Raw genomic sequence first — 17,019 nt, forward strand, 5'->3', positions numbered from 1 at the left:
ATTATTCGCAAATAGAACAGTGGGTAATAATAAAATGAAAACTATTATCTAATAAGACAAACAAAAAGAAGAGTTAATAAATGAGAGTTCGTTGTACAAAGTAATATGCAAATTAGGGTTTGCATAAACCGAATATATTAGAAAATTGTTTTTATTCTTTCGTGCTTAAAAGGGTGACTTTTTAATCTCACTGTTGGTGCAACAAATGGCTCTAGTGTATAAAATTACAGAAAGAAAAGCAAGGGAGGCAACTCTTGAATTATCGTAAAGAGGAATTTTTTTTAGAATTTGATCGTTTTAAGTTTGAGGTTTTAGATTTAAATATTTAATGTTCATTCGTCGAATAAACTTGAATTTGTCTCTAATAATTGTGTAATGACTGAAAATGACTTATTAATATAGGATATTATTTTTAGAGGTGGCGAACTTTAAAATAAATCACAGAAAAATATTTTTATTATACAAATATGTGGTTTATTCCAAAGATTAATTTTTGGCATTTATAATTTAAATACAATTTCAGGCCTATGTCCTACCCCCCACCTAGCTTGTATGTATATGGCGAAATCTAGGTCCAATTTTCACAAACTCTACACATTAAATTAGGCTATATTTCAGTAATAATATGCCGAATATTGTCTACCAAGTGGTCTATTGTCTGGTTTATCAGCATAGACATAGGACTTCTCTCAGTGAACTGATCATATCGTTTGCAATATAAGTTGTCAGTCTCTTTATGATGAATTACCATGCTGAACTCAAAATAACTGATAGCTGCCAAATCTGCAATTAAAGAATATAGAGTAGTCAATTCAAAGTTCAATGCCTCTAAGAACACCTTATATAATTGGATAAACTCAAGATTCGAGTAATAGTCTAATACCAATTATTTGGAATGAAATTTTAACTTAATAAAAAGCATATTGTGCTGAATGCTTCTAACATGGTTTGTGGTTTTACACTGAATAAACACAAAAATAAATTTTTTAAAATACTAAAACAGTTATTCAAAACCAAGCATTTGCAGCTGTTTGCACAATTTATTGAAATCTAATTTATAAAACTCGCTATGTATGTCTGTCTCTATTTTTTCAAGATGTATCTCCTCAGAGACGCAAAATCGCAGAGCGGCAGGTCAAATGATTGCATTTTTTGTGGACACTTGTTTTATATAAGCCAGTAAAAATAGCTGTTAAGGGACCAAATTAAAAAAAAAAAGGAACTTAAAATGCCCTTGTATGCATGCGCAAATATATATTTAGACATTAAAGGTGGTTCATTTTTCACTAGTTTTTATCTATTTGACGAAAGTTCAACTAGTAACTAGTATGTTTTGGTTTGGATTCTAGCTTATGGCATTAAAGTCATTTTTGTCTTTTTTTTTTTTTTTTTTTTTTTTTTTTTACACTTTTAGAGTCACTACTATAATTAATAGAGAACTGGCTCTATAAAAATAATAAATACAAAATCTGCATAGATTAAAAGATATTTAAGTGTATTTTACAACTGGGCAACGCCAGATGCCCTACTAGTTTTAGATAAAACTATTTAGCTACTAATGATTGTCCACATGTCTTTACTTTGACTTTTTTGTTTAATTATCCAATTAATATATATATATATATATATATATATATATATTTCATGTATATATTAATTACATGATTAAACAAAGGAAAATATGAAAACTCTTAGGAACCCAACAAGACATGTTTCCGTTAGATTTGGTTGAATTTAAGTAACAAGAAAGAAAAGAGGAAGTACTTCCGAACCTTATTCAATGTGTTCAAGACTAATATTCTTTCATTTTTTTTAAGATTGTTTAACATTTTTTTTGCTTCACTGGTTAAAATCAATTGTTGAAAATAAATTTAAAATAAGATAAGTTAGCTCTCTTACTTTACCACCCTAAAGTAAAAAAGATGTTTTTAAATAGTATTTTGAAATTTAAGTATTGCATATGCTTTGGTCATTATTAACTAAACTAAATTGTTATAAAAACTATAACTTTGTGATTTTTAATACGTAGTTATAAAATTATTAATTTGCCAAAAAATTTTAAAACATGATTTTCCATTTGACAGTTTAAATGCTTCCAAATTCCTTTTATACTTTAAAGAATTGGGCAATAATTTTTTTTCTGTCAACTATTAGGATTAAAACCTCATGACTTCTTTATGATGAACACAAATGCATTCTGGTGCATTTAATTTTGTAATTAAAACTATCATTCTTTTTTAATAGGCTTTTTAAAAATTAGTTTAAGTAATATACAATGGTATTTTTTTCAATTAATAATCATATAATAGTAAATCTCATTTATAAAACTCACTGCGTTTGTCTATCTTTTTCAAACTGTCTTCTCAGAGACGGAAGGTCGTAGAATGGTGCGATGCGGCTCAAATGATTGCATTTTTTTGTGGATCATTTTTTATGGTCTTTTCCCAGTCAAAATAGTTCCTAAAGGGTCAAAACTGACAGAGATTACAACTTGGTAAGCGCAAGTCGACAACTGCTCTTCTACGCATGCACAAATATACATTTGTACATTTTTCAGATTTTTTTATCTAACTAACAGTGGATCACATGGTAACATCTCTGACTAGAATGCTAAAAATTTTTCTTTCAGTTTCGATTCTAGCTAATGAGAACCTAGGTTTTTTTTTTTTTTTCTTTTGAAATCACGATTATACATTGGATACAGTATCATGAAATAATCTATAGAGAATTGACTTTATAATAATATATATAAAATTTGGATAAATTAAAATATCATATTTAAGCATATTTTATGACTAGGCAACGCCGGGCACACAAATGCAATAAAAACAGATACACAAGAAGTCGTCACACAATTTTATTAATATGATAAGAACTAATGCTTGTATTTGTATAATTCAACATTTAAAAACTTTACTTATTCTCAGAATTATCTCCCTTACTTAGAATGTCCAGTGTTAGTAATTGACTTTGGGTTTTTTTTCTCTACAAAGAAATATAAAGTTTGGTTTATAGATCTATATGTAAAAGATTAAGTCCTAAACTAATTCATAGACTTTTGTGAATTTTGGAATGTAGCTGTTATACGTAAGAATTGTTAAGATGAGCTATATTTAGTTTCATAGGAAAGGAGAAAAGAAGTGGAAACTAGTCAAAAACAGTCAGATAACACCGAATCTTGAAATTTTAACAATAGGTTAATTAATAAATATTACCCAAATTTTAGTTTCTGTTAATTTTTCTATATTTTTGTTAATTTTACTTCAATCAATCTTTTGTTTGCCAGTGAAAAATATCAATAAACTGAATGAACTATAATAATTTGAAAGGTGCAGACATCTTTCTAGGACACCTTGTAATTTATTTGATGATAAGAATTATCCTAAATTAAAATGTGTCAAAATTTTTTAAGTAAGTGATTTGGTTTTATTTGTACTACAGATGCAGCTTATATCAAAAGAATATACAGTTGATTTTTCCACTACAAAAATATGAGGAAAAAAATCAAATATTTGCTGAATAAAAAAAAAAGTATATATTTCATAAAAGAATTATCTCCCTTACATTTAGCTTTAAAAAAATATTGTCGTTCAATGTTTAGACTGAAAACTATTTAATACTATGATGAGGAGTGTGTTTGAATGTTTTGTCTTATTGTTTTGCTATAAACAATCCTTAGGGTACATTAATTTATAATAAGTTGCATTAGATGTGGGATGCCTGAAAAGAAGACAGACAACATTTTTTTTTCATCACATATATATATAATATATATATATATTATATATATAACCAGCTGGGCGACCGGCATTGCTAATCATAAAATACTCTTCAATATGATATTTTAATTTATGCAGATTTCGTATTTATTATTATAAAATCAATTTTTTATTATCATATTGTACCCAATTTATAGTAGTGATTTCAAAATTAAAAAAAAAAATGTGACTTGGGTAACATCAGCTACAATCAAGACCAAAATATATAGCGCTCCAGCATTAGTTGTTACCTTCTGAGCTATTGCCAGATAGATAAGAAATAATTAAAAATGAACCGACTTTAACATATAAATTTATATATTTGTGCATGCGTACAAATAACATGTTTAGTGGACTTATACCTGCCAAGTTCCAATTTTTATTAATTTTGACCTCTTAGTATCTATTTTTACTAGTTAAAACCCCAGAAAAGAACGGTCTACAAAAAAAATGCAATCATCTGACCCACTTTGCTCGCTCTGTGATCTTGCATCTTGGTGGAGATGCATTTTGGAAAAAAAAAAAAAAAAAATGGAAACAGCCATAGTGAGTTTTATTAGATTTAGTAAATGTTCCAAATTTGTTTAAAAAAAAAAAAAAAAAAAAAGACAAATTCCAAACATTTATTAAATTATTATATTTTGAGCTCTAGCATCCAAAATTGAGCTACTACCAACTTTTATGTGAATTTAAAGAAATATTTTATTAAAAGAAATATTGATTTGTTGTAATAGAGTTTCAAGACGTTTTAAAACATCTCTTATTTGTATATAATATATAACACACAGCTTTACAGAGCCCTTTTTGTACAGATAGAAAGCATCGAGAGTGAGATACTTTCTGGTGTGGTAAGAACGATCGCACCATCTTTCCAGTGATTCTGGCAACAGATTAGATGTAGGTTTTCCATTTCAGGTCATGAGTGAAGGTTGATCCCAGAAGTTTGCCAAAGCTAGGTGATTCCTCAAGATAAGAGCCATTCATTTCTATAGAGGCTAAGTGGAAATTTGAGTGTTGATGGTGAAAAGATAGAAGTTTTGTTTTGGATGCATTAAAAAGATAAATTAGCCATTTTTTTAAATCCCATTGTACAACATGCTCTAGGTCAGAGGAAAGAGAATCAGAAAGCTCGTTGCCATTGCCAGCATTTAGGCTTTTGTACAGGTAGCGGATTGTGTCAGGAGCAAAGTACTTTCTGGAGCAGTAGAAAGATTTGACCATTTTTTTTCCTATGAGTTTAGTATTGGATAAAGTACTCCAAAGTATTCCATTTCAGGTCAGGAGTAAAAGGTCAGTCTGAAGAGTTCATCAAAGCAGGTGGTTTCTTCAAAAATAGAAACATTGCAACTCAGGAAATGCGGGCAATGGTAATGCAAGGAAAGAAGCTGGGTTTTAGATTTTAGAGGTTTTAAAATTAACAGGGTTTTTTTTCACTCTATTGCACCACATGCTCCAGGTTGGAAGAGAGAAAACCAGAAAGATCTGGATTATCAATGTTCTTCGAAAAGCTGCCATAGATGGTAGTGTCACCTGCATAGATGTGAACAAATTATCTCAAAATATGATTAAGAAAATCATTGATAAGCATCAAGAAGAGGGTTCGCCGCAACAGAAATCATTGAGGTATGCTGGCATTGATATTATACGTTGCGGACTTCTGCTCATCAGCAACTACTTTTATGGACCTACCTGAGAGAAGGAATTGGATAGTCGAGAGGATATTTCCAAATATTTTATGACAACGATATTTGTAACAAAACCTGATTGATACATCAAGAATTATCGGCCTAGAAACAAAGCCTCAATCAATAGATTCACTGATGCTGTGTGATATTAGTCAATTGTTGATATTGCAGGATAAAATATATATTGATTGTCATTAAATAGATTGTTTTTCCTTCTTGGTTTATCACAGACTCACAATTTACTCATACCGGACAAGAGACTGATTGGTCTGTACTGAGATGCAGAAGACCAATCTCTAGTATTTACAGATGCTGGATAGACTGACAAAATTTTCCAAAATGATAAGAAAGTTTTGCCTTTAAGCAACAATTAAACAGTTTTGTAAGAATAAGAGCTAGTTCCAGTTGCAGCTCCTTGGCATTATGATTTGGGATGTCATTAGGATCAGCTGTCTTACTGGCATCCAGGTTCTTGGTTGACAATATCCTAGACCGATGTATGGATGTCTCTTAGAGATAAAAGGGCTTAATTACAAAGGCTAGAATTTGATGCAAAGTTCTTTGAATATAGTTTGACATTATCAGATGCTGAGGATATCACCTGTGGTCCATTCATAATAGCTGAAATAGAGGTTTTACATCTAGTCAGAACCCTGTTTGTTATTCAGCAAACTTATGGGAAACAAGCCTCTGTTCAGCCACTCTTGATTTAAATAGATTGGACATAGGACTTTTTTGCAATTCTTATTAGCCTTTTGCAGTTGTTGCAGGCAATCCTAAACATGGCTGGCCGTTTTGTCTGTTAAAATCTTTTCAAAGATATAAAGCTCTCAATACTAGAGATAAATATTGATTGGTTGGTTGGTTGTCTTTGTTTTACGGCATATCAACCCTTTTCGGGTTATTTAATGCCGAATCCAAAGATTTAAGAAAAAAATTTTAATAGAATATATTTTTTTGTTTTCAAGTCGGTTTCTATTTAACCCATAGTTGGAATTCTAACAGGTACTACCACTCCGGGTCAGAGTGGACCTGGGAGCAATGGTAATTAAAGGGTAGCTCCACACTCCCCAAAGCCCGCAAGCTGGGGCCTCACCACTGGATATAGTTTAAGGTCATATCCAGGACCAGATAAATATTGAATCTAGCAACAAATTCTGTGAACATATGCCAGAAAGAACAGTATGAAATAAGTCGTACACCATTTTTTTTTTTTTTTTTTTTTTTACAAGGTAGTCACCACTTATCAAGGCCTGGAAGCCACTCAGAGATAAGGGTTATTGCGTGTACAGTACGTTAGTATTGGAGATTTTGATAGTGCCTTACTTAAGGGGGCGGTTCATCAGGAATTTGTTCACATTGGACTTGAAAACATCCAGATTGTAGTAAGGTGGGAAACAGGCAACCGGAACAGAGTTCCACAGGTGTGCACTTCTAAGAAAGAAGCTTTGTTCATGGAATCTACATTTTGATTTTGGCACAGATAAGGAGTGGGGAAAATTTTTGACAGTGGTTTCAGCTAGATGGGTGTTTATCGTGAAAGATTGGTGAGGGGGGACCAGAGATTGGAGCTCAGACATGGTAGTAACGATAAAACAAAGACAGGCTCGCAACATCTTTCCTGTGGGAGAGAGGTTGCAGGGAAGAGAAAAGGGCATCACCCACTAGGCCACGAAGCCTATTTTGTACTCTGTCAAGGCAGGATAGGCTGTTTTTAGCAGCTCCTGCTCAGATGTGGCAGCAGTACTCCATCCTTGGACGTACTTGGCTTTTATACAGATAGGGAATTGCATCAAGGGTGAAATATCTTCTGGAGCGGTAGAAGGATCCTACCATTTTTCCAGAGACCTTGACAACTGACTTGATGTATGTGTTCCATTTCAGGTCAGGAGTAAAGGTCAAGCCAAGAAGCTTATCAAAACATGGAGCTTCCCCTAGACGAGAGCCATCCATTTCAATTGATGCCAGATGGGGATCAGAGCGTTGATGATGTAATGATAGGAGCTTGGTTTTAGATGCATTAAAAGTAACCAGCCACCTCCTCCCCCACTGTACCACGCGCTCAAGATCAGAGGAGAGAGAATCAGAGAGAACTTTGTCATTTACGGCCTTTGATGTGTTGCCATAGATGGTCGTGTCATCAGCATAGATGTTAACGAATGATTTAAGTATGACTATGCAATTCCTATAGCTACATACCTAGAAAACGAAGCTATTAAACCTGATAGTGATATGGAACAGGAGGGAGAAAGAAGCAACCTTAGAAGTTAGGGTCCCCAATGATGCTGGGTTAAACAGTGATGAGAAAGAAAAGATAATGAAATACCAAGGTCTTATTTAAGATATGAAAAGAAACTGGAATCTTAGGAAGATCTCCATCATTCCAGTAATCATAGGAGCAACTGGAGATAAAGGATGAATGTCTGGTATCTGTTAGGATGCCCCATCCTCAATTAGAACAAAATAAGAGATTGATTAGTCAGTTACATCAGATCTGATACAGAAGACATTATCTACAATCACAAAAATAACCAGATCCAAGAATATTTTCAGCTGAAGGAATTTTAAATTCACTCTCTGAATTTAAATACGGTTCGAATATTGGTTCAATGTTTCGAGCTCATTTTTGTAGGTTTAAAACAATATTTATGAAAAGATGCAATCGATGTTCCAATGCAAAAAAAAACAAGCTGAGCATGCGGGGTTCTCCAAGAGTGAAAAATTTACTTTCACTATGACTAATGTTAGTGCAAAATTTAAAAAAATCAAAGGCGTAGTTATTGAGAAAAGTGCAAACAAACAAATAGACAAACAGGAGTGAATTACTAGGTCCAAAATAAAGAAAAATTTTTTAAATAAAATAAAATGAAACAATAGATCAAAAATTTTCGATAAAACAAATAGTCATACTTGATATAAAGGTTTCAATATCGTAAAACATGAGGACAATGATTTTGTCATGTATGCAGGTATGTTTACTGCACAGTGTGAAACATTTAAATTAATGGAATTATCGAGTGACATGTTTAAATGTCTAATTTTTGTCCAAGATCTAACGACGCCAAAGGACAAAGAAATTAGATCAAGAATTGAAACATGACACAAACATACTGCAAAAGATAACAGAAATTCCAGCATCTCATAATAGATAATGGGATTAAAGAGCAAAGCATATCAAGAATACAAACTATAAGACAAAAGTTGAATCCAAAATTTAAAAAAAAAGTGTTATATGCGATGTATGTGTATTGGAAAGCATATGAAAAGGATTGAAAAATTGAAATTGTTTAAAATTTCTCGATAATGAGAAATATAAAAAGAGCCTGATGATCTAAGAAAGAATCTTTGTTTTAATTTTTGAAACCTAACTAAAAATAAGGAAGTTATGACTATTTTTGTACTTTACACATTTGGATATTTTTCCCTCTAAGACCATATACGTTTCATCACATTTTTATTACATTATATTACACTTATGTTATATTTTCAGTTATGTTATGTTTTTGTTAAAATGCACAATTAAGCAATTAAATTTGCTATATAAGTGTACTTTTGTGCAAGGAATTCGAATATGACATTGAAAATCTCCAGAAATTAATGATTTCTAAGTAATCTGCAGTAAATGCACATAAATAGGCTGCAATACCATGAAAATTCTATGTACCCATTAAAAAAAGTTAAACTCAAAGTTGACTTGTAATGCATTTTATGTAAAAGAAACTGAAATCTAATGCTAAGACTGTTAAAAATAAATATATTGCAAGATTTTTTTTGTGTTATTGTAAATTAATACCTTCTACTAAATCACTCTCACCTGCCGCCTCTAAATATGTGACCCCCCCCCCTTTTTTAAGCAATTACATATGAATATACTGAAAATTTTGGCAGAAATGGAAAATTATAATATATATATATATATATATATATATAAATTTAATGTAAAATAATCTTAGATTTTAGAACCATTCTAACATTTTAGGACAGTTAACCAATTTTTTCTTCTATGAAAATAAATCCTGTGCATTTTACGTAAAATTTTGTTGTTATAAAACAATTATGTATGGTTTTAAGAGGGTCTTTGTAGGATGAGGAGGCTTGCCCCTAGGACTTCAGGTTAGTGGTAGGCTTGGGGAAATTACATGGGAAGATCCTGGAAATTTGGCATAAGGAACAAAAACAATTATTTGAGTGAGGAATTAGTTTCACATATAAATTTTATGTAAAATAATCCACCATTTCTAGGCGTTTTAGAACAGTTAATTTATTAATTAGTTAATGCAAAATAATCCAGATGTTTCCAATGTTTTAGAGCAGTTAATTTATTTTTCTCTGAAAAACAAATCCTGCACATTTTGTTGGGGGGGGGGTGTTAAACCAATTTTTAAACCCAAAAGAAAAGTATGATTTTCACCACTAGACGTAAGAAAGGTTGGAAAAAATTGGCGTAATCTCAGAAGTTGATTACTTGGATTGAGCATTGTCAATCATATATATATATATATATATATATATATATATATAAAAGAAAAACAAAAAATCAGTATGCACTGATTTTTCGACTGGGTTAAATGACTGTTTGAAAGATCATGCTTATCTCCTATCTCCAGAAGATATATTCATTAAATTAAACAATAATAGAGTGTTTTCAAAGTTGGATTTGTTTGAACTTTACCTTCAGGTTAAAGTCAGTGAAGAATGTTTGAAGTATCTGATAATAAACACACAAATGACTTTTTAAACTTAATCGCCTTCCTTTTGACTAGTGGTTGGTTGGTTGGTATGGAATAAGCAATAGCATATTTTGACAATACTTTGATTAAAAGCGAAAATGTGATGCAACACAAATCTCGTATTAGAACAGCATTTCAGAGAATTGAAGAATATAGGTTCAAGCAGAGTTCTGAAAAGTGCGGATGTTTCTTAATGCAAATAAGATATTTAGAGCAGATTATTGGCAGTTAAAAAAAAAAGAAAAAAAAAACAGATCCGAAAAGATCTGAAGCTATTAATATGCTTACACCTTATACTGTTGCTAAACTGGGTTTTCTTGGGATTAGCAAGTTACTGTAGAACATATATTCCAAAAGTATACAATATTAGACCTCTGTTTAATAAGTTGATAAAAGAGGGCAAAACATGGATGGGATCCGAAGAATGTGAACAGGCATATTGTTAGCAAATTTTGACCTGAAGAGGAAAATCATTACAGCAGCAGGTTTTAGTAATGAGAGACTGGATGTTGTACTGCATTGGATGGATCTACAAAACCACATAGTTTAGAAAATAAAAATAAAACCGAAAAGAGTTTAGCAATAATTTATAATAAATTCCCTTTCTCCTATGTACTTAGAACTAAACATAACTGCCATAAAAAATTCCTTTTCTAAAACTGTCTGTTAGTCGAACACAGTACTATGGGTCTGTTTCCTGGCCGACTATAACATTATGATTCTCAAGTCTAATGTGAACAAATTCTTATTGAGCCATCATCTTAAATAGTCAATTTCTGATCAGTTACAGCCATCATTACAAATCCCCTCAGTATTTCACTGACCACCAGTCAAACTCAATAACCCTTATTCTCAAATGGCTTATGACCTCTAAGTAGTGACTCATTTGTAAAAAAAAACATAGCAGTTCTCACTAATAGGGCATCGAGAGGCCCCAACTGGAAACAACTGCGTAGTCCATATTAGTGATGGGACGATTCCAATATTTTCCCCCCCAATTCCAAAACAATTACCAATTCCGTACCAAATTATCGATTCAGATTCTTTATAAATCTCTAAATATTTAACTATTAAAATGGTTATTTTATCCCGATGACAATCAAAACACATGTAAAAATGTGCATATATTTTTTTAAACATAAAAACCCACTTGTGTGGTAGAGTGATCTACAGATTTTAGTTTCACTGGAAGTTGAAATCAAATATTTTATTTATTTATTTTATATGGTAGTCACCACTTATCAAGGCCTGGAAGCCACTCGGGGATAAGGGTTATTGCGTGTACAGTAATCAATGGGATAGTATCGTAGTAATCTTTAGTATTGGAGATTTGATAAAGTGTTTTACTTAAGGGGGCGGTTCATCAGGAATTTGTTTATGTTGGACTTATTATTGTATTATTACTGCAAAAGGTTTTTTTTTTTAAAACAAAATCAAATAAAAAAGATAATTAAAGACATTGTTTTTTTGCATCAGAAAATAGGCACAAATTCTTTTGATTCCGATACCAATACCACCTAAAATTTTGATTTTTCAATTCCTGATTCTGATAAATCGTCCCAACACTAGTCCATGCTCCATTCATCAGATAGCCATACAACAACTCTGGTATTACATTCTAAATTTTTTAAGATGACGATTGATTATTCGTATGATTTAGATTTTTTTGACTACTATTCTCATTTTGAATGTTTTTATCATAACATGTCAGTCAATGTCTGCAAGTACTTGTAGCGTAATAGATAACGTGCTTGGTAATTCAGTTGTAAAGTTACATTCTTCTGAAGATTGATGTTTCAAACCTCAGTGCAAGCGACACTCAAAAAGACAATTATTAATTACTTAGGATTTCTTCTCAGTCATGGCTGGCATGCTACCTCTGTAGATTGAATAAAGGGTTCTGTTCGAAATTCTGTGCTTATTCCCCAGTGTTGGACAGAAAGATTCCTCCGTTAGTAGTAAATAAAATAAATGAAGAATTTACGCAGTAATAAAACACGTGAAAACAAATAACCTTGTAATATCTGATAACGAGGTATACAATTAACAAACGAAAATAACCGACACAAAATAAAAAAACTGGTTCCTGAAACAGATTTTTTTTTTCAACTGGTTTCTACATTGTAGGCTTATTTATTCGTAAACGTGGCATTCATCAAGTTCAGTCTGTGTTTGTTTACAATATCGTATCAACTAATAGTTGGGATTGATGCTGAATACCCTGGAAAAGTCACTTCTGATTAATGTCTACCAGTTTTAAAATATTCTGAAAAACATCCAAGTTTAATTTTTATTTTTATTTCGGACTATTAGTCTCATCTTTATTAGTTGTTGTTTTTGGATATTTTTTTATTTTTTTTTTTATTGGTTCACAACGTTTCGGCCAACTTCCTCTGGCCTTCGTCAGGTGGTAACCACGACGGATAGCAACTTCGAATCTCCTAACTGCATTCTCAGCCATCACTGCCATCCGTAGTTGTTGTTGTCTCACCACATTTTTGACCAATTAACCTCTGGCACGCTTTGGGTGGGATTGAAACCGCTATCTTCAGACAATGTTCATCTGGAACCGTAGAGATTCAACGTCTCTATCAACTACGCCACGGGCCCCGAACAACTAATAAAGATGAGACTAATAGTCCGAAATAAAAATAAAAATAAACATATAATGCTCATCTAAAAAAAAAATGAATTCCAATCAAGGAATAAAATATATACCAATCGGTATATAATATATAAACATCCAAGTTTGTTTGGATATTTTAAAACTGGTAGACATAAAGCCACTTTCAGGACTGCCAGCAACAACTCTAAAAGAGTAATAAAGAACGCGAGAGAGTTATATGTTTAGTTCGTTAAGTCCAAAGTAGCTGAACAGTGGCTTGGTTCCCACCAGTTTTGGCAAATAGCAAACAGGGTCCTAAACAGAAGCATGTGCTCTATCCTAACCATCATCAATATACCCCTCGTCAGCATCAGACAAAGCCAGACTCTTTGCCAAGAACTTTGCAGCTAATTCTACCCTATGTGACCAAGGCTGTCAACCCCCCTTCTGCCTGTATCAGAAAATACGCTATGTGACATACAAATATCTGTGCGTGATGTTGCCAAGCTAATCAAAAACCTTGATTCCAGTAAAGTGACTGGCCCTGATGGTATTCCAATTATAGTGCTGAAAAAGCTTCAAGCAGAACTAGCTCCCATGCTTACACAGCTGTTTAAGCGTTGCCTTAAGGAGAATTGCTTCCCAACACCATGGAAACCTTATCAGTATGCCCTGTATTTAAGAATTTTAGTGATTGGTCATCTTCCTCTCAGTACAGACTAGTCTCCTGTGCGTCAGGAGTAAGTTGTTGGAATCTGTGTTATGCAATATGGTTTTCGTTCTGCTAGATCTACAGCAGATGTGCTTACAGTTATATCTCATAGAATTAGCGAATCTCTTGACAGAGGCTTCCTTTCTAGGGCAATAGCTCTGCTCTTGAACATGTGGTACAAAGGGGAAAGTGGTGGCTGGTAACTTTTAAGGATCCTTCTATCGCTTCAGTAGATATCTCACTCCTGGTGCAATTCTCTACCTATATAAAAGCCAGGTACAGCCAATGATAAAGTACTGTTGCCACATCGGGGTAGGAGCTTCTGGAAGCAGCTTAGCCTGCCTTGACAGAGTTCAAAATAGACTTCGTAGCTTAGTGGGGGATGCCCTTTTCTCTTCCCTGCAACCTCATTCCCACAGAAGAGACATTGCGAGCCTGTCTCTGCTTTATCATTATTTTTATGGCAAGTGCTCGTCTGAACGCCAAACTTGTACGAAAAACACTCGTCTAGCCTAAACCACTATCAATAATTTCCCACACTCTTTATTTGTGCCTAAACCTAAACCTTCTTTCTTAGAATTGCACACTCTTCCATTTGCCTGCTTTCCAGCTGACTACAATTTGATTGTCTTCAAGTCCAATGTAAACAAGTTCTTGAACTGTCCCCCTAAGTAATCCAATTTACAAAATTTCCACTACTTATGCTTACTACGCTATAATACCATTGACTAATGTATACCCATTAACCCTTACCCTCGAATGGCCTCCGGGCCTTAATAAGTTAAGTGCTGATTCCTATGTAAAAAAAAAAATGTGACGGCACTTCTCCAGAATTGGGACGAGATTGTATAGACGGTAAATTGAGTTTTCAGATAAAAAACAATAGTTTCAACTGATTTTTTTTTTTTTTTTTTGTGTCAATTCTCATAAGTTACAATGGTAGCTTCCAAATTATGCAGTCGGAATTACCTGAATATTACTGAATTATGATCAACTTTGATCGTGGTAGCAGGTGAAAAATTGTTCACCTTGTTTAAATCGAAACGGAAAATTACCTCCCTTTTTCACTCTGTGTCTTACGATCGTTTTCATTAAATTCTATTTTTTTATTTTCTTTAATAAATAATTTTCTTATCTTATCGATTTTCGTAATTTTTGGATAGAATCATCTTAAAAATACGAGAAATACGTAGATACCATTGTTTTTATGTGAAATTCAGTTTTACGATTTTCGAAATCTCGTTCCAATAGTAAGCGCCGAAGTGACTTTTTTAGGGCATTCATCGTCAAGCCCTAATATTAGCTGACGTGATATTGTAAACAAACACAGACGAAACTTGATGAACGCCGTAAATATTGCTATGGACAATAATACAGCTGGAAAAATAGTAAAAATAAATAAAATTTTAAATATTTGCGTTAAAAATAATATTTAATACGACTTATAAAGTCTTTAAGTTACCGTAAATATCGGTTCTGATCAAAGAAGAAATCTTTGTTTAGTCAGAAAAAGTAAGGCCCATAACGAAAACAAAGATGATTATTTTGCCCAGAACAGATATTTATGGTAATTTAAAATGATTCTAACTTCTATTTAATATTATTTTTTTAACACAAATAGGCCACAAATAAGTAGGTATACCAAAATATTTTGGTAAATTTATACAAACACCGTGACAGCGAATTAACCCTAACCCTAACCCTAAACCCAAACCCTAACCCTAACGCTGTCACGGTGTTTGTATAATAATACCAATATTTTTTACTAATTTTCTAACCGCACTTGCATTAAAAAAATAATTTATTTCGCCAGTAGTATCAATTATTATCTATTTTTTCCTTAATTAATTTTCAAGTGTTACTTTTATATATTTTTTTAGTCACGAACATTTGTTGTTTCTTTTTTGTTTTTGTAAATTGATGCATTTCGTATGAATATTCCATCAGAAATATCTATATTACCCACACACATACCTATAAAAAAATTAAGATGTTTCTGACTGGTGTAAATGAATTTCAGAGACCAAGATACGAAAGTTATAACAAAACACGATGAAACATTGAAACAATTATAAAAATAAGCTGACGACTTGACTAATAGAACACTAGAAAACAATTTTAAGAATATTTTACAATATATATATATATATATATATATATATATATATATATATATATATACACACACACACACACACAGAGCAACACTGTAAATATATCAGTAAAAAATGCAATGTAAATAAATCGATTGTTTATCTGTATTTCGTTTCCAGAACCCAAGTTTCATTTTGCATGGTTGCCTTCTTTCCGTTGTCATAACTCGTTACTGGATTTTACACAACCAATATGGACAACCATGGGGGATGATCTGTATTAGCACAGAAGAATTTAAACAATTTAATTTTAAAATATTCGTAATAACAAATGGTTGTTTTTATAAGTCCGAACAAAAACACGCCTCTCTTATAGAAAATCGCTAAACACCAAAATCCCAAAGGTTTCAGTTGCAGACGACATTTTTTTCCTACGGAAAAATAAAGTAGCATTCTAGCCAATCTTTACATAAATGCACAACTCCAATAGTATATTTATGACAAGAAACAACATGCGGTAACATAATTAAAAACTAAAAGGCAAAAAATAAAAACATAACTTACCTTTAAGTGCCAAGAGATGTTCCTTCTCGCGGGAAGCCTCCATGTTGTTTGGGAGCAGACTCGCAGTAAATTGTTCACATTTTCCGGGTTTATTATATCAAGATTATTTTATTTTATTTTATTTGAAATAAATTATAATTTTGCTTTAAAAATTAAGTTTATTCATAAAACTAACAAAACTAAAATATTATGATGACATTAACAGGATTATATATTTTTTTTCTAAAATAAATACACAGAACCCATTTCTTTTTGTATGGAAACCCGAAAGCGATAAAAAAAAATATACATTTCAGAAACGAGAATAAGAAAATGTTAAAAGAAAAACAACATTTTATCTTTGGGTTCATAGTAACATACACATAACTGTATGTATATGCTCATAATTTTTTGTATGTATACGATTCACTCCTAAATTAATCAGTCGATCATTATTAATTTTGGAACACGGTTGATAAGCGTGTTGCGAAATGGTCGAAAGTCATGAAGATGCCAATCGACCGTACAACTATTAAAGTAGACACAAGGCAAAGAAGTAAGGGCAATAACAAAAAAGGATGGTGAACACAGAAGTTCAGTTTGAGACGATAGAATATTCTTTTTTGATTACCAAAAAAAAGGTCAAAATCTATGGCAATGGAGTCAGGATCAGCTGGAGTGATAACGGGCATCTCGCATGGTTGAGATTCTTGGGTCCTTGGGGTAAGAACTGGTACCTGAACATCAGTGGGCACTGGAGCAGATAACCGGACGCCAGTGAGTGTTGCTTCACACGGGGGGGGGGATGCTATCATACACGACAGAACAATTTCATTGACGTGATCCGACATGATCCTTAACAACTCCGTTAATTCGAACCCAAACATCTCCAT

General features: G+C 32.4%; 1 protein-coding gene across 1 annotated transcript in view; it reads right to left on the reverse strand.

The window, feature by feature from the left end:
- Positions 1-16,278, reverse strand: part of LOC145296697 (trafficking protein particle complex subunit 13-like) — a 761,029-nt gene extending 744,751 nt beyond the window's left edge. Inside the window, exon 1 of the mRNA XM_080142667.1 lies at positions 16,148-16,278. Within this exon, the coding sequence (XP_079998793.1) occupies positions 16,148-16,190 (43 nt within the window). The 5' untranslated portion in view covers positions 16,191-16,278. The remainder of the gene's footprint in view (positions 1-16,147) is intronic.
- Positions 16,279-17,019: the final 741 nt, after the last annotated feature.

The sequence above is a fragment of the Euprymna scolopes genome, chromosome 17, assembly GCF_053919585.1.
Source record: "Euprymna scolopes isolate OS-2025 chromosome 17, ASM5391958v1, whole genome shotgun sequence".
NCBI classification, from domain to species: Eukaryota; Metazoa; Mollusca; class Cephalopoda; order Sepiida; family Sepiolidae; genus Euprymna; species Euprymna scolopes.